At 38.4% G+C, this 25,551-nt stretch overlaps 1 protein-coding gene across 11 annotated transcripts in view; it reads left to right on the top strand.

Annotated features, from left to right (window-relative positions):
- The window catches only part of tut4 (terminal uridylyl transferase 4), a 112,281-nt gene that overhangs the window by 22,141 nt on the left and 64,589 nt on the right, over positions 1–25,551 (top strand). For all 11 annotated transcript variants that reach the window (XR_013285232.1, XR_013285231.1, XM_077533422.1 and 8 more), the window contains one exon: positions 17,950–18,019. Coding sequence is in view for 9 of the 11 variants with exons in the window: in XM_077533422.1 (XP_077389548.1) it covers positions 17,950–18,019 (70 nt within the window). In the remaining 2 variants the exon portion in view is untranslated. The remainder of the gene's footprint in view (positions 1–17,949; positions 18,020–25,551) is intronic.

The following is a 25,551-nucleotide window of genomic DNA, read 5'->3' as shown; positions in this document are numbered from 1 at the left end:
TCGGGGTATTTATCGTTTGACTTCATATTACTTACAGTACTCGCATAATTTAATGTTAAAGATCTACTTTTCCCCATTCAGTTATTAATGGGACTGACACTGAATTTTTTCTAAGTCCCATTTTCCACGCCCACTTCCATACATACAATAGACCATATTGACTGGCTTTCTTTTTTTATTTATTTATTTTTTATTTATTTATTTTTTTTAAGAGCTCAGAATTGTTCATTCGGTAGTCTTACCGATTCAACGTCTTATCATCATTGCTCTTTTTTTTTTTTTTTTGTGTGCGTGCGTTTGAGTGTGTGCGTTTGCGTGCGTGCGTTTGAGTGCGTGCGTGCGTGCGTGCGCGTGCGTGCGTGTGCGTGCAAATACGTATAAATTTATACTCATTAATTCACCTAAAGCCTTATAAATATCCCATTACCCTTCGCCTTAACCTGGTACTTCAGAATCTTGCCAGAGTCGTGAAGTTTAAATGGTCAGGAGACCAGAGAAAAGGTCAGAAAAAAAATAAAGAGAAAAGAAAGATAAATCAAAGTGAAATCCAGCACCGACCAAACACTTCCTGCCTTCCCCATGATTACAAAATCAAAGTCTTACGCCAACCCCGGAAGCCTTTAAATTCCAGCAAATTTAGCGAGATCTCAAGAGACCAGAGGAAAAACTAAAGAGAGGAAGGAGGGAAGGATCGATAAGGCAGAGTGAGATCCATAGAAGCCAGTACATCCAATCCATCAAAGTGAAATCCAGCACCAACAAAACCCCTCCTGCGTGGTTACAAAACCAGAGTCTTATGCCAACCCCAGAAGCCTCAAACTTCCAATAAATTGAGATCTCAAGTGACCAGAGGAAAAACTAAAAAGAGGAAGGAGGGAAGGATAGATAAAGCAAAGTGAGATCCACAGACACCAGCACCCACTGATTCAAGCGGCTGTGGCAGGGAGAGGCTACTTCTGTTGAGTTTCAGTAGATGCTGGTGCGACGGATCTGGCATGCATAAGGACCACCACCAAAGAAAGAAAGCCGTCAACCGCGGTCCAGCAAAGCGAGCCCCCCCCCCCGAAACCCCCAGGCCGCGGCAGCACCAAGGCCACCCCCAAGCCACCCGAGCGGACCCCGTCGGCGAGCCGACCCAGACGCCCGGAACACCCCCGCCCCAGCCCCGGCCCACACCCCCGAGCCCAAGGCCGCAGAACGAGGCCCAGCGGGCCCCCACAGCGCCCCACCGGTCCCCAGCCCCCACCCCCCCCACGACCCCCACGCACCCCACCCAAACCCGCCACCCACCACGACCCAGGCCCCACCACCCCCGGCCCCCAAACCCCCGAACACACCCCGACCCCCAACACCCAACCCCCCACCCACCCATACCCCCACCCGCCCCGAACAGCGCCGCCGGGCACGGAGCAGCGGACCGCGCCGGGACGGCGCCGCCCCGGGCACCAGGGAAAGCACCCCAACACCGCACCCCACAGGGGGCCCAGGGAGCGGCCAAGACAACAACCGCTACCGAGCGGACAACGGGGGAGGGGGGGGGGGGCAGAACCACCCCCGCTCGACCACGGGGGACGGCGTCGAGAAAATTGACTAATTAGCATGCAGTAACACCAAGTGTTGATGCTTAGTGCCCACTAGAAATAACTCTTAAGGAGTTAGTGAGTATAGTGTCGTATAGTGTGGTATGCTCGAGCCCACTAGCAGCAACTAGGTTCCTGACTATATAAAAATAAAACCAATCAGATACAAAATACCAAATACAGAAGCAGCGAAAACAGAAGTTGTAACGATGTGGTGGCTCTCGTTAACAGGCAGAATCTTGGCAGGATTAAGTTACCAAATTAAGATTAAAATATTCTATGTACATAGACCATATTTGTTTAAATCTTGATACTTGATTTTTATTTAAGGCAGAGATTTTTTCCATTGAGATATAATTTATTAGTAAGTTTAACCAGTGGTCGATATTGAGAGATTGTTTATTTTTCCAATTGACAAGGATTATTTTTTTAGCAATAGTAAGGGCTATAAATATAGATTGGGATTGTTTACATGGTAGCTCAGTTATTGTTAAGTCACCTAGTAAACACAATCTTGGAGATAAAGGAAGCCTACAGTTTAATATATCAGCGAGCTTTTCCAAGATTTTAGTCCAGAAATGCAGCACTGGAGTACATGACCATAAAGCATGAAGATAAGTATCGGCAGTGTTTTGTGAGCACTGGACACAAATGTCGGAGTCAGAGAGTCCCATTTTTTTCATCATATATTGTGTAATATATGTTCTATGAAGTATCTTATATTGGATAAGTTGCAAATTTGTCTGTTTGGTCATTTAAAATACATTTTCACAGATTTGGGTCCAAAAGTCTGGTTCCGGAACTATAGACAAGTCTTTTTCCCATTTTAAAGTCGGTAAATACGTTTTATTTGTGTATAAAAATAACTTATATATTTTTGATATTTTCTTTATTGTTGTTGGAGAAAGCTTTATAATATCTTTAGCTAAGACAGGCAGTTGGAGCGTATCCTGAAGTGTTGGGATTTGTTTCTTAACCATATTTTTAACTTGCAGATAATGTAAGAAATTTCCATTTTTTATTTCATATTTCTGGACCAAGTTTGTATACGATATAAACTTATTATCTGAGAAAAGATGATGAAGGTGTGTAATTCCTTTCTGCTCCCATAAGCTTAAATGGAACGACTGATTATTAAGTTGAAAGTCGGGGTTATGCCAAATGGGAGAGAGCCCACAGGGCGCCAATTGGGAGTTTGTAATTTCTAATGCCTTCCACCAGGCAGTCAGGGTGGCGGCTATCATTGGGTTTTTAAAACAATTATGTCGTTTTATTGATTTTGTAATAAAGAGTAAATCTAACAGTCTAAGATTATTACAATCCTTCTGCTCCAATTCCAACCAACAGTTAGTATCTCTGTTGGGTTGTGTCCATAGCACAAGATATTGTAGTTGATTAGCTATATAATAGTACATAAAGTTTGGTGCCTCTAAACCTCCTTTAGATTTACTTTCCTGAAGAGTAGATAGACTAATTTTAGCTTTTTTTTTATTCCAATAGAATTTTATGATAGCAGAGTCCAGCGATTGGAACCAGTTAGACGTAGGTTTAAATGGAATCATTGAAAATAAATAATTAATCTTTGGTAAAACTTTCATTTTTATAGTAGCTATCCGTCCTATTAAAGAGATCGGAAGATTATTCCAGCGCTCCAGGTCACTACGGATACTGTCCAATAACGGTAAAAAAATTTCAAGAAGTTAATTCAGTTAACTTTGGTGAAATTTTAACACCTAAGTATTTTAAATTACCTGTAGGAAAGGAGTAGTGTGGATCCTGACTTGTAGGATTCCATGAATTTTCTGTGATAGGTAATAATGTTGATTTTGTCCAGTTAATAGAGTAATCTGATAAGTGAGAGAATTTAGTTATTAAGTTAAATGCTTCCCCTAGCGAGATAGCAGGTTCTTCTAAATAGAGTAGTATATCATCGGCATATAGATTAATTTTATGTTCTATTGTCCCGGAGTGGATTCCTTGGATCCGTCTATCCTGACGTATAGCTAATGCAAGCGGCTCAATAAATATAGCAAATAATAAAGGAGACATTGGGCACCCTTGTCTTGTTCCCCTTTGTAGAGTAAAACTCTGTGATGTAATCCCATTGGTAGTAACTGTAGCTTTAGGAGAATCATATAATATTGAGACCCATTGAATGAATGACTCCCCGAAGCCGAATTTATTTAAGACAGCAAAGAGGAAGGACCAGTTAACTTTATCGAAGGCTTTTTCTGCATCCAGCGAAATAACAACTGCCTTTTTATCATACCGCTGTGACATACTAATCAAGTTAAAGAGCCTCCTAATATTATTAGTAGAATGACGACCTTTAATAAAACCTGTTTGATCGCTATGAATAATTGTCGAGATTACTGTCTCTAGTCGAGATGCCAAGGCCTTAGCGATAATTTTAATATCGGTATTAATTAGTGATATCGGTCGGTAACTTGACGGGAGGGTGGGGTCTTTTTCTGGCTTTAATAAAAGTTTAATTGCTGCTATATTCATATCTTGACGTATATCACCCTTACTTTTAATTTCAGTTACTACTCTTAGAAATAATGGAGCAAACATTAACCACAAATGTTTAAAAAATATAGCCGGATAGCCGTCTGGACCAGGTGCTCTGCCATTAGGCATACTGTCTAAAGCACGATACAACTCATCTATAGTAAGCGGGGCATCTAGAATATCTTTATGTTCAATAGATAACTGAGGTATATTTAAGCTATTCAGGAATACCTCAATATGTTCAGGATTAGGTCTATTAATTTCTGAGTATAGATTTCGATAATAGTTATAAAAAATATGGTTAATTTCTTTTGGTGATTGTGTGCATTCACCATTTATATCTTTAATAGCCGTGATAAGAGATTTTTCCCGATTCCGTTGAAGTTGATTTGCCAGGAATTTACCTGATTTATTATTATGTTCAAAATTATTATATCTCAACTGTTGTATTATAAACTCTGTCTTTTTAGATAACATGTTATCTAGCTGTATTTTTATATTCTGTAGTTCTATCCATATTTGATTATTTTGGTTTAATGCATATTCATCCGTTAGTTGTTTAATTTTATCTTCCAGGTATTTTTCTAATTTTTGATCCTGTTTCTTTTTATAAGTTGAATATGATATAATTTTCCCTCTAATTACCGCTTTTCCTGCTTCCCAGAGAAGAGATGGAGATATATTTGGAGAGTCATTTATTTCCAAAAAATCTGCCCACTCCCTTCTAATAATTTTATCAAACTCTACGTCTTTCAGTAATGAGATGTTAAAACGCCATATCGGGGGAAGTTTAAAGGTAGAGTCAATTTGTAGAGTGAGAGAGACTGGTGCATGATCACTTATAATTATAGAATGTATTTTTATAGCAGTTTTATCAACAATAGAATTATTTGTAAGGAAAAAATCAATTCTTGAGAATGATCGGTGCACCGCAGAGAAGAAAGTAAATTCCTTCTTAGTTGGGTTTTGAAGTCTCCAGCCATCGCTGAGGCCAAAATCCTCCATATATTCATCTATTACTTTAGCGGATCGTAATCGCCTTGTATATATCGTATTATTAGAACGATCTATTAACGGGTTTAAGACCGTGTTAAAATCACCTCCAATAATAATAGTAGAATTTGTTGCTAAATCGAGTAACCGAGAGAAAAATTCATGGAAAAAATCCGGGTCATCATTATTTGGGGCATATAAATTACCAATTGTATATACTTTATTAAATATAGTTACCTGGATAATAATATATCGGCCCTCTAAATCTGTTACTATATTATTTAGAGTAAAGAATAAATTCTTATGTATAAGTATAGAGACACCTCTTTGTCTACTATTATAGGAGGCAGAGTAAACTTGACTAAAATTTTTATCTATAAATAATTTTTCTTCTGATTTTTGTAAGTGGGTTTCTTGTAGGAGACAAATATCTGCCTTAAATTTTGAGAGATGGTCTAAAATTTTTATTCTTTTTGCCTGGGAGCGAGCGCCACACACATTCCAGGAGACCAGAACTAATTTCTGCATACGAGCAATATAGACTCAGTCTTATGTATACATCTATATAAGCTGCTTATTAATATTAACATATTGTAGGATAGCAAAAGAGTAATTAGGCAATTTATATAATTTATATAAAGAGAGAGATAGCAAGTAGATAAGTATAATAGTGAAGAAACGTGGGGGGAAGTGAGTGTGAAGGAAATCTGTGGGGGATTCAACATAACAATACACCAGTAAATAGTGACCTAAGCGAGATTATTATTTTTATTATTATTATTATTTTTATTTTTTTAAGAATATATTTTTATATTATTATTATTATTATTATCAATATTATTATTATTATAGCCTATACATGATATAAATTCATATTCTCAGTTTCGTAACCCATTATCCATACATATACATACATATACATACACATATACATACATATACATATATATACATATATACACATATACATACACATACATATACATACATCAAATAATCACACAATACTCGGCTCTACCAATTATCAGTTAGAACTGCCAAGGGGTCGAGGTTGGGTTTCGGAATAGCTGGCCGTCGATATATAATTTATCAACGACCATCGAAGTCCGTTTACCCTCCTGTCTGTTTTGTTTCATTATAGGAAACAGTACTTTTCGCCGCTCGTTTATCTCTCTTGGGAATTGATCATTCATCCCGAAAGATGTCCCTTTGAGCTCCCGTCCTTTACTTTTTACCAATTCTTTATGTTTAAAATGTTCGAACTTAGCAATAATAGGACGGGGCTTATTGCCCTTACGAGCTCCGAGCCGGTGTACACGGTGAAAAGAGATATTATTTACCGTCTCCTGAGGGATCTTTAGCGATAATGTCATAAATTTTTTTATCTCGCCCTCTGGATTATCTGGGGTATTTTCGGATATACCTGAAAATATTAGATTTTCCCGCATACTACGGGATTGAACATCTAAGACCGTTTCCTTTAGCATTTTATTTTCCTTTTTAATCGTCTCCAACTCGGCTGTGACAGCGACGAGAGAGGAGCGTAGCTCGGAATTATCTCGTTGGAGATCGCTTACCTGTTGGCTGACGAATTCCAAACTTGCCTTTAATTCTTTGACGTCCTCGCGGATAAGACAGAGGACGTCAAGTTTTTTATTTATGGAATCCAGCATACTCACCGATACGTCGGCGGTTACTAAATCGTCCGTGTCTGTTGACGAGTCATTTTTCCTTTTTTTTCGAAGGATTATCACGACTAGCCGCCAGATCATCCATCGCGCAGCTATAAAAATAATCGTCAATAAAGCGTTCGAGGTCGTCCACACTGGATAATATTTCCGATCTTTCTTAGAAAAGAAAAAAATCGAATTTATCTAATCATTAAATTCGGGTTTAATTAGAAATATAAAGCTAATTCTATTTTAGCAGCAGGACGCCGCCATGTTAGATTTTCCCAGTCTCGCTACCGGTCTCGCGATAGTCACAGCATCTCGCAGGCCAAGTGCAGCTGATGTCAAAGGTACAGCAGTCCTGTATTGACTGGCTTTCTAATACTGTTCAGTGGCGCAGTTGGGAGAGTGCATGTACAGTAAGCAGGAGGTCGCAGGTTCAAAGCCCACCGCCGACTGTACATTGCACATATGTCCGTGGCAATTATGTAAACGGATATTAAGTATACCAACTGACTATCATACCAGGAAATGCGTTATACTGACATGATCAAACACGTGTCCCAAATCAGCGCTGATGACTTTCAGCGTCAGGTGACACTTTAAATTACAAATACGCCAATTCGCTCTGCTGCTCACAGGTCCGGTTAGCTCACGGGGTTAAGCGCTTGAGCCAGGTGAATAGCAGACAGCCCTACGAATGGTTCGCTGGTTCAAACCTCGGATGGAGAAACTTTTTTTTTTTTTCTCAGTTTCGTCATAATACAACAAGTTGACATCTATTTCGTTAAATGTCATTTGACAAACCATTTCTTCTAAATTAATCCATATTGCATAATGCATTCTATAATTTCATTGAAGTGATTGAACACGTGGCCCCCATTATTCAGCATCATATGTCACTTTTCAATATAGATACACTGTAAGACATACTTCTTTTTATTTTTTAGTTAAAGCTAAAACTTTCGTCTTTTCATTTATTAATTCATCCATAATTTCTCATTTGTAATTTACAACCAATTTATATTTCTTTATTCATTTAACATACATTTTATTGAATGCATTCGTTCAATGACACATTCACTGCTTCCATTTCACAACACTTCAATGATGGCAACAAGTCTCCTGTGGGTCAGTGGATAGATTGGCAGTGAAGTAGCTCATTGAACAGTAAACAGGAGGTGAGGGTTCGATACCAGTCTCCGGAGTACCCGGAGAAGACCCACGCAGGCACAGGGAGAACACGCAAACTCCACCCAGGAAGGCCGGAGCCCGGACTCGAACTGGAGTCCTCAGAACTGGGAAGTGGACGTGCTTACCACTCGACTACCGTGCCGCGCTCATTCATAACTTCTCATATGTAATTTACAGCGAATGTATCTTTCTTTATTCATTTAACATACGTTTTATTTAATGCATTCAATTTAATGTTCAATGACACGCTGGTTCAGCAAGACATCTCTAAATTACATTTCACACTTCAATGATGACAACAACTCTCCTGTGGTTGAGTGGATAGAGTGGCAGTGCAGAAGATCATTGAATAGTAAACAGGAGGCGAGGGTTCGATACCAGTGTCAGATTGGTTGAATTTAAACTTCTGTCCTTTCATATACAATTCATTCATAATTTCTCATATGTGATTTACAACCAATGTATCTTTCTTTATTCATTTAACATACGGTTTCTTTAATGCATTCAATTTAATGTTTAATGACACATTCACTGGTTCAGCAAGACAACTCTAAATTACATTTCAAAAAACTTCAATGCCAGCACTAAGTCTCCTATGAGTCAGTGGGTAGAGTGGCTGTGCGGTAGCTCATTGAACAGTAAACAGGAGGCGAGGGGTTGAAACCAGCCTCAGACTACTTGAATTCCAACTTTTGTCTTTTCATTTATAATTCATCTACAATTGATAATTTCTAATTTACACACAATTTATCTTTCATTGTAATTTGTTTACCATACATTTAATGCATTCTATTTAATGTTCAATGACACATTCACTGGTTACTAGTAATTAATAATTAATTACTATGTAATTTTCACATTATTTATCTTTCTATTTCCTTCATTAACATTCAGCTATTAGCATTTAGCTTAGCATTCAGCTATTAGCATTCAGCTTTCAGCATTCCCATGCAATGTCTCCAGAAATTTCTTAGTCTAGTTTATTTTAGTTTTTAAACAAAATTTAATGCGATTTGATCACATCCATCAGGTCAAACATCACAAACCAGCAAAATGACAAAATGATGCAGCACTTAAAATCACCTAGGAATAATTCAATTACCATGACAGAATTTGACTCAGTGGATCAAAATACTAGCAACAGCAATTGAAACCTTCCATGAGCTGTCTTGACTCAAGACCATCTGGCTTTTTCAAAACCATTGTGAAATCTGTTCAGATCGATTTACAGCAAATAATCAACTGCTCACTTCAATCAGGTGCTTCCTAAATCTCTGAAAGTAGCCGCTGTCAAGCCCATTCTAAAAAAGAGAACACTAGATGTCTCCCTGCTAGCAAATTATAGACCAGTCGCAAACCTTACCTTCTTGACCAAAATTGTTGAAAACATGGTCGAAAACTCTGCAATTTCCCGAGCTTAAACGGACTTTTTGATCAATCCCATTCAGGTTTCTGACATCATCAAAGTACAGAAACAGCTCTGATTAAAGTACTGGATGATATGATTGAGCACTGATGGAGGGAAGGTATCACTGCTCGTCTTGTTGGACCTCTGTGCAGCATTTGACATGATTGATCATAATATACTATTGGACAGGCTGGAAACGGGTGGGTTTAAATGGAACAGTCCTTAAATGGTTCAGGTCCTACTTGGAGGAAAGAAGTTACTTTGTGACCATTGGAAATTTTGAATCGGATTGAATGGCCATGACATGGGGTCCCTCAAGGGTCAGTCCTTGGACCCCTGTTGTTCAGTCTGCATATGTTACCTTTGGGTCAAATGTTGACTGACCAATGTTGACTATCATAGTTAGTTAACTATCGTAGTTTCGGGAATAAAGAAAAGAGGATTGCTGTTAAAAAAAAACAGCTTGAGTCACTGTCTTTAGAAACTAAAGTCGAGTATGTCATCGAATGGACCAATCACGAGCGAGCTATGCCCCACCATCTACAGCGTGCAATATTGGCGACGTGTGCACCGCAGCCGACCACGAGCTACGCGACGCTTAAAATTCATGGCTCGCGTAGATCATGTGATCTACGCCGGTCATTAACACGAGAGCAAACTTGGAGGCATAAATCAGGCTGCAGTGTTTGTCAGGTGGAGAAAGCTAAGAGCTATCCTGGGGATGAAACGGGACCCACAGCTTGCTGACTTTTTGCTAAAAAGGTAAGACTTCGTAACGAAAATATGATAGGGTCTATTTATGATTCGCAGTGCAGAATAAAACTACCACACGGTCGCTCAACTCAACTTTATTCATAAAGCGCTTTAAGAACAGGCGTTGCTGTATACAAAGTGCTGTACATAAACATCAGTTTTGCAGTAAACAAGATCAAAGCAAACATTTTGAAGTGCGAATACAGTTTTTTTTTTTAACAAGTAAATACATTTTACATCAGTGAATAAATAAGAAGTAGTGAATAAAGAGATAAATAAATACATAAATAAGTAGACTAAACAAACTCATACACACCACAAAACACCAAGAACAGGTCTCATGGTGCGCCAAAAGCCAAAGAATACAGATGTGTTTTAAGACGTCTTTTAAAAGAGGATAATGAGGGGGACTGCCTAATATTTAGTGGTAGGTCGTTCCAAAGGGAGGGACCGGCAACAGAAAAGGCTCGATCTCCTCTAGTGCCTCGGTCAGACTACACGAAAACAGCCCGATTTTAGCCCGACCGACGTGTCGCGGACAAACGGGGCATGTCGTAAACGATTTTGGGTTGTCTTGGAGTAGCGTCGCCCGTGTAGTGTGACACGTTCAACGAAGGGTCGCCTGTTGTCCGGGACGGTTCGCGACCATCACGACGAAAGTCTAGCATGTTAGAATTTTTGCTCGTCTTGACGCATAATGTGACATAGCTACGTCGTCGTCCGTTTGGTTCCACAGCATTGACCAATAGCGAGAGGGAACGAAATGTCAATCACACACCGAACAGCACTTTATAGCTCTTTTTATTTATTTATTTATTTATCCCCTGGATATCTCATGGGATGGGGCCATGCAGACAGGTGCAACTCGGAGAAAAAAAAAAAAAAAGCTCCCCGCTGCAGCGCTGCGGCTGCATGGAGCGCGCACGCCTCCATGCAACCCATCGTCAGGCAATGGCGACGTGAATAGAGGACCAAAAAATAGATATTGTGACTGTTGTTCTAATAATTTCAGAGATTTGGGCATATAAGTAGAGATGGGCACATATTTAGTAAGGATCGATCACATTTTCATGTAGTCGGGCCAGGCCTGGCCGCCTTGTCCCGCTTTCACTTGAAAGTCTTTTTTTCCCCCTCGGAGTGAGTGGCGTATTATCCAATGCACCATTCTAAAACAAGTCAAATATGAATAAATTAAGCAGTATAAAAAAAATACTCTAATAATATATTTCAGTGTTTGATAAAATAATAAAATAAGATGTCATCCCGCAAATTAATTAACAAAATCGGCTATATTACCCCGGCGCATGTAGGCCTAAATAAATTAAAATACAGATGGCTACGCAATCATATTTTAAACACTATTGGGAAGCAGGGAGCGCAAGCAATGCGCTCACATCACACTTATCCCTGCGTGCTCCATTCACGCAAACACTCCCTGTCCGTGCCTCTTTTTTTTTTTTTTTTTGGTTCCACCTCCCCGCCAAACAGCGCCGACGCGTCTCTCTTGGCAAGGCAACACGCGATGATCGGCTGGTGTCTTGTCTCGTTCAGACTTGTAGTGTGACTACACGCCCCATCCACGACACAGAGCGAATTTATCGGGTAATGTGACAGGGCAATGTGTGAGACAAAAAAATCGCGTAGTCTGACCTTGGCATAAGCCTCCGCTTAGCCCTCGGTACCTCCAATTGTGTCTGGTCTGCTGACCTAAGGCACCGGGCAGGTGTGTAGGGGTGCAAGAGCTCGGAGAGATATGGTGGGGCAAGACCATTGAGAGATTTTAAAACAAATAGAGGAATCTTAAAATGGATTCTAAATTTCACGGGCAGCCAGTGAAGAGAGGCCAGGATAGGGGTTATGTGTTCCCTCTTTTGGGCACCAGTAAGGAGACGAGCAGCAGCATTTTGGACAAGCTGGAGACGCTGCAGGGAGGACTGGCTGATCCCAAAATAAAGTGCATTACAATAATCCAGCCGAGATGTAACAAAGGCATGGATTACCATTTCTAAGTGCTGCTGAGATAGATTTTTGACTTTAGTCAGCTGTCTAAAATGAAAAAAGCTGTATTTGACAACAGTGGCAATTTGCCGGTCCAGTTTAAAGTCACTGTCCATCTTGACACCCAGGTTTTGGCTGTTGGCTTCAGATATTGTGCCAGAGGACCCAAGTCGGCTAACTAATGTCTCTGCACTTGGGCATATTAGCAACGCACTGCTATCCTCAATGTCATCGGATTCACGGGATGCACTATTTACGTTTGGAAGGTTGTAATTACGTAAGCTTTTGTCACTCAAAATGACTTTCACATACAAAGTGAAGATTAATAAGTTTCTTACCTCTGTAGACATTAAGCCTATGAAAAAGGCGTTGTGCTCCGTGTTTACGTTTGTTCGATTAACTTGGAGGTTTGCTCGTGCCCGAAAAGTCGCACACGCTCCTGGCCGTGTGCGCGTCGCTGTGGTCCATTCCACGTTTCGCCAGAGGGGTCGCAAATGTGCAAAAACTCTGAATCCTGCTTCGTGCCCCTTTAAACTTCCTTACGCTAAATGTTTTTAAAGTTTGCTGAAAAATGTTAGTGTCGATGTATGTTCTTTTAGTAAATTTTGTAACCTACTTTTATTTTCTCTTCTTCCTCTGAATGTTAACTACTGTTTGTTGATGATGATGTGTTGTCTTTGCTTGTGTAAAGCACTTTGAGTTGCCTTGTGTATGAAATGTGCTATACAAATAAAGTTGCCTTGCCATACCTTGATTTACAAACAAATTCGACTTACAAACAACCTCTCGGAACCAATTGTGTTCATAAGTTGAGGACTACCTGTATGTAATGCATGTTACATTCAAATACATTTGCAAAAAAAAAAAAAGTGAGAAATTTCTAATCTTTTGTTGTCATTATCAAGTGTTGTGTGCAGAATTTTGAATTTTTAGTAGGGATGGTCAAGTACCGATACCAAGTAGGCACCATCAGCCTTATTTTAAGGTATTGGTATTCGTGGAGGCTGCCGATAGCAGTGCCGGCCGGCCGCCATCTTGTGGCCATTTTGCAATTGGGAACTGAAGGCATACATGTCAGAAAGTCGCTAATGCAGTTACTGCAAGTATATATTAGGGCTGGGCAGTAAATCGAAGTATGTCCAAAAAGATCCATTCTCTGAAGAGCACCAAAGATACTTTTTTTTTAGTTTTTTTTGTTTTGACAAATCCAACAAATCCTAGCAGCACTCCTACTTACTCTGATTGTTCATAAATCGAATTAGTTCGATACGTCATATTAAAAATCGGATCGTTGAAAATTTGCTACATCGTGAAATTGAGTTTTGTATTCTGAATTATAAAAAGCTGTGGTTCTTACGTTCTTACGTTCTGTTACATGAGTTGTAATTTTGCACAAGTGACAGAATGCTGGATGGATGGTTTACAAGACCTTTACACTAGCTCCTAACTACTTAATTGTGGCATTTAAGCACCCATCCATCCATTTTCTTGACCGCTTATTCCTCACAAAGGTCGCGGGGGGTGCTGGAGCCTATCTCAGCTGGCTCTGGGCAGTAGGCGGGGTACACCCTGGACTGGTTGCCAACCAATCGCAGGCATTTTAAGTACAAACAGTGAATGTTAAGTGTATGTTAAAACTGATCTAGAGTCAGTATCCATTATTGTTGTCACAAAATTTTGCATAGGGATTATTTTTGAATAAATAAAACCTTTAAATATTTGTTGGGTTTATTTGATAAAAATCAAAATCATAATCTCCCTTAATGACTGCAAAAATCGAGATTTCATATTTTGGCCATGTCGCCCAGCCATATATATATATATATATATATATATATATATATATATATATATATATATATATATATATATATGTGTGTGTGTGTGTGTGTGTGTGTGTGTGTGTGTGTGTATATATATGGATATATATATATATATATATATATATATATATATATATATGGATATATAGATATATATATATGGATATATAGATATATATGGGCGGCACGGTAGTCTAGTGGTTAGCACGTCCGCTTCCCAGGTCTGAGGTCTCCGGTTCGAGTCCAGGCTCGGACCTTCCTGGGTGGAGTTTGCATGTTCTCCCCGTGCCCGCGTGGGTCTTCTCCGGGTACTCCGGTCTCCTCCCACATTCCAAAGACATGCATGGCAGGTTAATTGGGTGCTCCGAATTGTCCCTAGGTGTGCGTGTGAGTGTGGATGGTTGTTCGTCTCTGTGTGCCCTACGATTGGTTGGCAACCAGTCCAGGGTGTCCCCCGCCTACTGCCCAGAGCCAGCTGAGATAGGCGCCAGCACCCCCCGCGACCCTTGTGAGGAATAAGCGGTCAAGAAAATGGATGGATGGATGGATGGATGGATATATATATATATATATATATATCTATGCAATTTTAAGGAAAATGCTTTTTTGAGATATATATTGGGAGGTTTTTGTTTGAAATTATCTGTAATTGTTTTTTTTTAATATTGTATGTATTAAAGTAATAAGTTACACGTGGTATCGCTGCTTGGTATTGGTGACTACTCGAGTTGAGTACACGTTCAGGTATTGGTCTTGAAAAAAGTGGTATCAAGCGTTCCTAATTTTTGGAATAAGTGTGCACTGTTCGGAAAATGGATAGATGGATGTATAACTGCATCAAATTTGATTAGCTGACATTTAAGCATCTTCTCTGCCTTTCTTGTTTTTGCAAGTAAGCTCTTTTCATTCAAGAGCATGGAGGACCAAAAATGTCAAAATAAAAAAAATAAATACAACGGAAAATAAAAAGTGTATATAAAAATATAATTAAAAAATTAAATACAAAAACTAAATGGGAATAGAACAGAAAATAAATATACATAAAAAATATAAAAAAAATAAAGTGGAAATAAATGCAAAAATAAATATATAAATAACATTTAAATATCAATCAAAAAGGCCCCCCAGCCAACATGTCCAGTTGAGCCCCATGTGGGTTTTCACATGGGCATATAGGCGCGGGTTCCATGTGTTTGTGCTCCTGGGTTCCTCTAGGGGCACACTTGTGTTAGCCCACATGGGCTTACATGGGTTTTTGACTGTGTCTTAGGTGGGTTCCAAATGGATAATTTCATGCGAGGACCATGTATGTACCACCTGTGTTTGCTTATATGGGCTTGAACTGGGATCTGAATGGGCTTTTACTGGGTTCTATGTGGGCAAATATATGTGCCACACTTGTGATTACCCATTTAGGATTCCATCTGGTTTCTCTCATATTTATTTATTTCATGATGCAGTCAGTATGAAATGCGTCATGAAATATTATTCAAATGAGGGGGAGGTCCTAAGTGTGTCTTCGGTTGGGCTCCACCTTTGCAAACTGTTTTTCGATGGTGGAGTGGTCTCTCATACACACCAACAAGCAGGTCGGCGATTACAATTTTTAATTGCAATTAATCGTATGATTTCAATAATCAACTCACGTTTAGTTGCAAAATAATGGCACAATTTATATTTGAATTTACAATTAAATGTTCAATATTTTTTTCTAATTTTTTTTATACACTTGTTAACAGAATAGTGGGAAGAAATGTGAACCAAATAGAAACTTGGTTGCATTTTTTAGTCACTGATACAGTAATTTCATAACAATTAACAAATTGTTTTAAAATTAAAAACGTACTCTACTGTAAAAAAAATTAAAAAAATAAAAATAAAAAAGAGCGTGACATTGATTGTGTTGTGTTGGTCATTTTTCTGTCACTTTATGGCATAATGGCGTTTGTAAGACAATGGTGACAGTTCGGTGCATTTTTTTTTTCATATCATATTTTGCAAATTTTTAAAATGTCACTTCAAGGACGTATCTGTTGGCACTTTCAAGGACGCATCTGTTGAGGAAGGACGCATCTGTACTTGCTCCTGCACTCGCTCGTGAATCTAACTACTTGTTGATTTTTGCATTGGAATTTTTTAACTTTTAATTGTTGCAGAATGCCTGGCGGAAAAAGAGCTGACGAGAATGACGAGATAAAATCTTCTCTTAAAAAACTCAGTGAAATGGTTGCCGAATTACTTGAAATGAAGAAGAGCATTAAGCCACTTCTTCAGGAAATACAGCAATTTTACGATCATTTTTACGTGCCAGATGCATACTGTACGCCCACGCAAACCTCTGAAATTATATTTTTTTTAAATGATCACACCAATAATTTGTACTTTATGAATGAATGACGTCGTCGTCGTCCTCTCTGCTCTGTACAGTTTAATGGCGCTATAAACGCTTACTCTCGGTCCAACCTCACTTTCTGATAATGTCATCTTTCTCACAACTGTTACTATAACAACCATGTTATTGGCGCAAATCCATTGCCATGTGTGGTAAATCAGATGCAAATTTGCTCCAAGCTGTCAGTTTTGTGGGCGTGTTTGAGCCGGTATATGATTAGAGCAATATCCTTAGTGAATAGGTGGGTAACTTGGCGCAGACTGCAGGTGCAGTTGTGGTGCAATATTTCGCGCATTCTTAGTGAATATGCCCCTTAATTTGTTAAATGTATGTTACAAAAAATGTTTGTCATTCTAATTAAAATTTCATGGAAGGTGAAAGCACTGTTATTAAAATGATATGCCCTATGATAGACTGATGTCCTGTCCAGCATGGACCCGGCTTCTGCCCTAAGTAGGCTGTGATCAGCTCCACCTGCGCCGTCTCACCCCCAACCCCGAGTACAGGACAAAGTGGTAGGAAAGGGATTAATTGTTTCATTAGTTATAATAAATGATAAAAGTGAAAATATAGCAAAAAAAAAAAAAGTGATTACAATGCTACCTACCCTCAGACAAAGTATTACTGCAACAACAGCAACAGTATGGTACTACCGAAACTTCGCAGTCACGAAAAAACAGACATAAAATATATTTAATAATCAACCAACAATTTATGATAATTCCTGATTACGTGTATGCGAGCTTTAAGTTATGATGAATGATGGAGTCAATATGATCAACTTTCTACATTTTACAACGAAAAATAGTATTTAATTTTGACACATTTAGGGAAAAATAATACAAAATTCTGTTAAAAAAAAAAAAAAAAAAAAAAAAAAAATCAGTTAGACTGATTTTGATGCCTAAACCATATAATTTATCTAAATATTCTGTAAAGTGGGGAACAGAAAAAAAAATATGAGTCAGCTAATAGGAATCTTTTTATTAAACTTGAGTTGAGTTGAGTACTGTAATGCTGTGTTTCAGTAGTGATAAATTTTAAGACAGGGAAGATATTTGGGAAAAACTACAAAATATCATTTGAAAATTGATACTTACTTTACTTACCTTACTTTACTTTACTTTTACTATATATGTGCCCTTTAGATATAATGCAACATGAATATAGTCAATGTTTTTCTGAAATAATATACAAATTTCACACATTTTCCAAGTCGGAATTTGAACTGATTCGGTAGAATGGTCCATGTATATAATCTTTTCACTCCAAAATATAATACATTATTTGCGGGTGTTATGTTCTATGCAAGTAGCAGTCGTTAACCGCCCCTTGATTAATGCTAATATTTTATGTCTACTTAATGAGCTCTCATTGTGGAGTTGTGAATTAAAAGAAGTAAAATATTAACTTTATATTGTTGTTTTTATTTCCATTTCGAGTTATTTTTTTAGTTAAATTTTGAATTACATTTTTCGAATTTTGTATGTATTTATTTTTTATTTTGCCGTTTTTGGTCCTCCATACAAAGGTTCTTTGTAAAGTTGTGACTTAATTTCTAGTTCAATGTAATGCGAGGTTTTGTGACTTAATTAACTCTATTTCATCAAATTCCTACTCTCTTAAGCTGAATTTTCAGAAGTTGTGTCAGACTTTCATGCCAAAGTTCCTGCCATCATCTGTCGTGATGTCTTAAGGTCAGTGTTGGTTCAATCCAGTTCTGCCTTCTTATGTCTTCTGTTATTAAAAATATCAAGTAAAACCTTTGTGTGTTTTAGTGTGCACACTTAACGTGCAACTGAGATAACGTGCAACCACGTTATCTCAGTTTTTTTTTTTGTTTACTTATGCTTCTGCTCTCAAAAAGATTTACCATAATTCTCGAGAATAACACACTTGTTTTTTTTGTTGTTTTTATTATTAAAAGAATTATTAAAATGTTTAACATGTTTAACTCCGGTCCAGGTCAAAGTAGATCATGATTCTTGATGGCAATGTCATGTGAGCTGACTGCTTTCAAACTTGGCCTAACATTTGGCACCCTGACGAGGCCCAGCTAGTTCAGGTTGCGTTTAAGAGAAGTTTAAACTGAAAATGTATAAATGAGTGAAATTCACATTATAGTGAAGCAGGGGTGGGCAGTTTAGTTTGCAAAAGGGTCACATGAGAAACTGGAATGCTTGCCGAGGGCCAAGCCAACATCATGCTAACCTCAATGTTTTTTATTTTTTATTTTTTATTTTTTATTTTATTATTTTTTTTAAATGTCTTTATGCAAAGCGTATTGTCTTGTTTCAATAATTTGCTATGTTTGTGTATATGGTATGTATTGTTCAAATTAGGAAATACGATTAAAAAATGTAGAAGCATTCATTAAAGTTATATCTTTACTAGTGTTCTGATAACATTTGTTTGGCCCCTGATACCGATTCTTATAACTGGCTGTCGGGGTGTGCCACATCATACCTTCTACAATATTACCAGTGTATTTTTGGGGTGGTAAAAATTTGAAATATTTCAAAATTGACACTGTAGAGATGTGATGCGTAATCCGTAACACCATACGTCATAGTGTCTATTTTGACATGTGTTGTTCGCTACTACATAACAGCAATGTTGGCGAGTGTGAGCAGCCAGTTCTGTCACGTCTTCAGCCTCAATAAAGGATTTAGTGCCGAAAGTGGGAGCCATCTTTGTTGTCTGCAGGTTGTTTGATTATAAGAGGTCAGATTGATATGATGAAAATTGTTTGCAAATTATGCAGGAAAACAACAAACTAGAGATTTAATGCGACCGAATATGCGAAAGCTAAAGACACAAGGCTAAAGACACGTGTGGAGGACATGAAAACAGCTCGTGTTGTTCTGCGTAAAAGTGAACAAATGTTTCGACCGAGCATTGCTGAATCATTTGTTAAAGGAACACAAGACTTGTGAAAAACTAACCAGCTGTTCTGTGAAATGGTTAATTTAAACTCTTCCCTGAGAAAATTGTCAATTTATGTTGAGTGATTATGATTTTATAGCACTTTTTATGAATATTTTTGCGTGAAGTACTGTATCGGCCATTTTGGACAGTCACGTGATCATCGTGACGTATCATGTGAGTAAAATACAGATTGAATGACATGGCTGCCAGTGACAACAAAAGAACCCATGAGGAATTATCGCGTCTCACGGCGGACATCAAAGGCGGAATTACGCATTATAGTAAAGAAGCACTTCTTCAAAAGCAGTACAGCCACGGAAGAATCGCCAAAGATTTGATGAAAGTGGAAGATGCAGCCAGCCGACGAGTTGAAGTGGACAGTAAACATCCGGGTGACTTTTATCCTGCTAGGCTAAGCTACATGTTTTGTGCTAAGCACGCTTTAGCCCACATTTGGAGCAGCCATCCGCCCCACCCCCACACGTAATGACATGAAACCGGACGTGCTGAAGATTTTACTCTGAACAAAATTGGCGCAGTATTTGGGATAGAAGACGGCCTTGACGGAAGCTGCAGTTTACGCACGGGATACGTCATCACGATCACATGACCAGGATAATGGCGTTCACCACTATATGTTAGGGATGGGCGGATCGATACCAAAATATCGTTATTTCGATCCAGCGTGTTCATTTTTAAGTATCGATCCCAAAGCGAAGGTATCAATATTTCCAATTAATTTATTATATTTTCTTTGTCTCTATTGTTTTTTCATATATATATATTTTTGTACGTACTTACTGGGGATGTCACGATAAGGGCAATATCGTGATGTCGTGATATTAAAACTGCCACAATATCGTCGTTGTCATGTTCACAATATTTAAAGGTACACTCAGTATTATACAGTGGCATCTAGTGGTGAAATAAAAAGTCATTCATTTAAAAAAAACAAATGTTTGTGTTAGTAGTAAGTAAAAAGATATGTTGTATCGCATAAACATACTTTTTTAAAATATAACGGTAAGTATATAAATCACTAATTATTTTACATGACCGCGCCTCACCTGCTAGTGTCCGCCATGTTTCGCCGCCATCTTTCTGCTACGGGTGCCGTCAACGACAAATTTCAGCGCTCCATTTCTTAACGCGTTTTTGGAACGCCTTTGCAGACGCACTTCCGGTTTGTATGACGACCGCATGTACACGAAGAAGAAGAGTTTCCGGTCCCCGAAGAGAGCATTATCAAGCATCACAATTGCTTTGGGAATTTATTTTATTTCAGCGCGACAAAACAAGAGTTTATATTGTAGCCGCATTTGCCAGATGGAGAGAAATGAGGAACAGACTAGGTTTGGGACGTGCCGGTGCCTTCGACTGCTTTCTACTTGACCGGTAAGTAAGAGTACATTTGTGTTTACGTTTTGAGAGCGAGAGAAAAAGTATACACCGTACTAATTAATACGATGTTCGTACCTTGTTTTACGATCACTGTAGCTGTTGATTAGCAACTCCGCACCACTCGAACGATTTCGTTATGTAGCTACTTGCTTTGAAAAAAAAAAAAAGATTCCCGCTGGCACGTTATATTTAGAGTAAATGCGCAAGTTATTGTGTAGATGGAGAGAAATGAGGAACAGACTAGGTTTGGGACGTGCCGGTGCCTTCGACTGCTTTCTACTTGACCGGTAAGTAAGAGTACATTTGTGTTTACGTTTTGAGAGCGAGAGAAAAAGTATACACCGTACTAATTAATACGATGTTCGTACCTTTGTTTTACGATCACTGTAGCTGTTGATTAGCAACTCCGCACCACTCGAACGATTTCGTTATGTAGCTACTTGCTTTGAAAAAAAAAAAAAAGATTCCCGCTGGCACGTTATATGGCACGTTATATTTAGAGTAAATGCGCAAGTTATTGTGTAATGTAATGTAACTGTGATTTCGGAGGTATATTTGCCCATAACTTCAATGGAGAATCTCAAGCATACTGTATTAGTGGAGGAGTTGAAAATTATTTTCGTTGTGGTTGGTGAAAATAGTGTTCTCGAAATTAATTTTCGGCAGGGAATAACTTTCTGGACTTAAATGCTGGCTGTACCGTAAGCACTGCTAGAGTCTGAACTCTCTCACTCTCACTGTGTACTGGTCCATTGTGTAATTGGGTGCACAAGAATTTACAGGCTGCTATGTTTTCCACGGAAACTCGACAAGCAAGCAGCCTTTGCATATTCTATGCAGTCAAGTTACTTTTATCTAGCTAATACAATGTTTTGGGCCCAAAAACTAAAGATCTTACCTCTATTTTCGGGGCTTTGGTGGAAAGTTGGTGACATATAGTAGTATCATCAATTATTTTATTTTATAATTTTGTTTTTGTTTGTGTCACACTAGATCAACAGCCAAACTTGAGGGGTTCCAGAACCATATTCTGATGTATACAAGCATTCATGCACCGTTTAAATACATCACCGACCTGCAAGAAAAACAAATATCAAGGGGAGAGTCAGCAGCCAAATTGGAATGCCCCGAATGAGGACACTTGAATGGAGGACCCCAGAAGGCTTCGGTGTTGTACCACCAGTATCTCCACCTACCATATCTGAGCTGCAACAAACTGAAGTCAGCCGACGTCTTGGTATGTCATTTACATATGGACGGCATTGCACACTACATTAACTTTTTGTGTGAAGCAATACGGAATGGTCCCATGTACAAGCACCACTTGTTTTACACAGGGCCTGCTGACCAGGTGTCTGAAGCCATGGAGTGACTCCTCCCTCACTTTCCTCAGCAAGCCTTTGAAGAATATGATATCATCGTTGGTGGGAACATGCCCTCACTCCATAACATGTACTTGTGCAGTCAAGGAGCATGTAAAACTTAATAAAACCAGCAAACATTGAAGTGACTTCATTTTTACTGCAGTCTGTTCACACAATCAATGGACAAGCCTTCCTTAATTTTGCCCCAATAACATCATAGAGTAGGCGAAAAGTAGTGTTACAGATCATACTATGTGTTCGGGAGAGTTTGAGGAATGTTGCAATGTTAATGGGGGACAATGTCAGCACACACACACAAAAAAAAACAAAAAAACATCATGGTATTGAGTTAATCAGATATTTTAGCTGTGTACAACACATACCTGCTCTGTAACACTACTTTTGGCCCAAACCTGTATGTCTATTTTCCATATTTTGAAATGCACAGCGTATTGGTACATTTCTGGAACAACTGCAATTCATGTAGCTCATTATATTCTAACAGCATTTTTTTTTTTTTTTAAGTTAATATGTTCATTTCATGTAGACTTTTATTTTACTTTATTTTATTTATTCATTTTCATGTACTGTACCTTACATTCATTGGCCAATGAAGAATTCCTTGTCATTGCGAGCATTTATAAAATTCTCCAGGCTTTTGATGTTTTACATTTCTGGTCATGTAAAATAGTGTTAGGTTAGGTGTCGAATGAACACTGCATGTTGACGCCAAAGGAAATAGTATTTTTTAGTTATTCAAAATGTACAAATTAACACACAACAACAATATACAAGTTATACAAACTACAACAAGTGTCAGACATGGACTAATTATATGCCAGGTAAAAAACCTTTGTATTGTCCTCGAGGATCTGGGAAAGTGTCACTTATTTGCCACAAGTCACCAAGGTGCTGCAGTCTGGGATCCAGGTACAGGAAAATCATGGTGGTGCTGATGTGCCAGCATTGTGTCAAAAAGTATTTCTTGGTGTCAGTCTATCAGATGGACTTGGATATCTTCATTTTCCTCCAGGGTCATTTCCTGTACGAGTCTCTGCAAGAAGGTAACAATTGTATGTCAGATGAGGTACCAAACAATGAACTGAAAGTCACTGAGCCAATTAAGTACATTATTACATGAGCAAGACTATTTGTGAAAGCCATGTAAATTCCTGCACATCGAAGTACAAGGAAGCTGTTGTATCTTCAATCAAAACTAATTAAATTGCTTAGTGATATTTATTAGGTAAAATTGTTCAACATGGAGACAAATCGATATCTGAGTAAAGGGTTTCAAATGTTTTTGTAAGCAGCACTTTTCTGAGTGGTTAGCAGTTACAAGACCCGGGGGAGATTTACGAGTCTGAGTTGCAGATGTGTAGTTCAGTTAACACCATTATTTTTGTACGATATACTAAACATATCAGCAAACGATGTAATCTAAATACCACATATTCCAAGCAAAGGTATGTTTTGAGCCATTCACATGCATGCTCGAATGGAATTATTTTTCCATGATGACATAATTGTACGTTAGGAGACACCGCGTTCACTTCCGCGTTCTCTTCCTCGTCGTCTCCCTCGCCCTCTTTGAGATGGTCCACATGTCTATAAAACATATAACATAACTGTGTGTTCTCTGTTGCATGGTTTAGTTGCAATAACAAATATGAACATAGATAACCATTATCATTAGCTGACGTACAGTATTTCCAAAAAATGCCGACAAAAATATTAATTCTGAAATTAAATGACTAAATCACAAATATTAGGGATCTGTACAGTATGTCTAACAAATGCCATTCACTTACGTCATCACTCGAGGGAATAACAGAAGTTGTTTGCGTTCTGTTCCGGTGAAATTGGTGGTCGGCTGTTGAAGTAGGGTCTCTCTGGGACGCCGTAGTTCGTGTGCTTAAAATCATTGCATTATCTTGTTTGACCGATAGATGGCGGTCGTGAGCTACACACTGCGGCTTTAAAAGGAACACATTTGATAAAAAAAAAAATCAGATTGATTTCCATTTGTGCAGTTCTAGCACCCTCTAGTGGCTAGTTTATTAGTATAATTTAATTTTCATTAGGGATGTTTTGGCCTTCTATGTTTAAAATCTATGTTAATTGTCAGATGAAGAGGAACCTAATTTGCTTGTGAAGCGATCAATGTGTGCTTGCATTACCAAGTAAGTGCCTCAATATGGACTCTATGCACAAATAGCCATGACGTATTTCCGGGAAAATTTATGACCGCACCGCCCTTTCCGGTAGGGGCGATTGCCATTTGTTTTCCTCCAGAGAACCTCACCAGTTGTCAGCGTTTTGGATTATATTATTGTCATTTTTTCCTATGAGTGTGGCTGCGTGCATTTGTCAAGGCATCGAAGAAGAGGCGAGACGACAGTACATCGAGCAATCACTGCTGTGTGCACAGATAGACAGTTTTAACTCTTGTTTTCTCCCCTCTTATGCTAACGCTAACCACCGGAGACACTTTGTGTTAACTAACATCGGCAGGGATAACTACTCGATCGCACAAGGGCGCCGTTTGTTAACAGTAGAACCAGAGCTGTATTTTGGAAGTTAAACTTTGTTCATGTGCCTGTATGTATATTCCCACGCTGCCATTTTATTGTATTAAAAACATGAAAATATTTATATGAGTCATTATTCTTTACCTCTGACAACGCTGTCGGATTTCCATAGTAAGCACGTTTCAGCATGTCACCATGGGCTGACATGAAAAAAATAAACAGCAAGGAAAGGCATTACATCTGATTCAAAATATTGACGACGTCGGTGAAGAAACGTGGCGAAGAGGAGGCTACAGACCAGAGAGGATTGGTTGGTTTATTGAACATATTAACACATTAAAAAATATAAGTTGAAGTTAAAATAAAAATTTGAAGACAGAAAATAATTCATTAATGTCATACATTACATGTTTAAAAGGAGTAGGAAGAAGAGCAATAATTGATCTAGTCCTACTCCCTATTCTATCATGTTAATGTACTAATAAACTATTCTAATCTAATCATATCATTAAAATAAAAAAATAAAAATAAATAAATAGAAATGGAACAATGAAAATCTTAGATGTCATGAACAGTTAGCCGGCAGGTTCCAACTGAAGATTCAACACCTTACCTATACACCGTCTGAGTGGAGAGGGGGGGCTAGGATATTTTGTAGACCCGCAGAGGAGCTACAATACATAATTTACATAAAAAAAATAAAAAAAACAACTTTCCTTGCTACGCAAACGACTTGTAATTCCGTGGAGTAATCATTTTAAGCAATTGCGTCATTGCCAGAGCTTAAGCCGTCAAAATTACGATTCTGGGAGATCTAATTAGTAGTTTTAAAATTCTGATAGATAGACATGTGTTATAGCAAGGAGCGGCCCTTGTTTTTTTTTTTTAAGTGGGCTAAGGATTTAGGATTTGGAGTTTTCCATCACTTTTAACAGTGAGTTCCGTTGAAGTCTCCCTGCACCGGAAGGGCGGGTGCGCTCATCTGACGAATGCGGAAGTGAATTG

Source organism: Festucalex cinctus, chromosome 10, assembly GCF_051991245.1.
Source record: "Festucalex cinctus isolate MCC-2025b chromosome 10, RoL_Fcin_1.0, whole genome shotgun sequence".
In the NCBI taxonomy this organism is placed as follows: Eukaryota; Metazoa; Chordata; class Actinopteri; order Syngnathiformes; family Syngnathidae; genus Festucalex; species Festucalex cinctus.
This window is presented reverse-complemented; position numbering and strand designations above follow the sequence as displayed.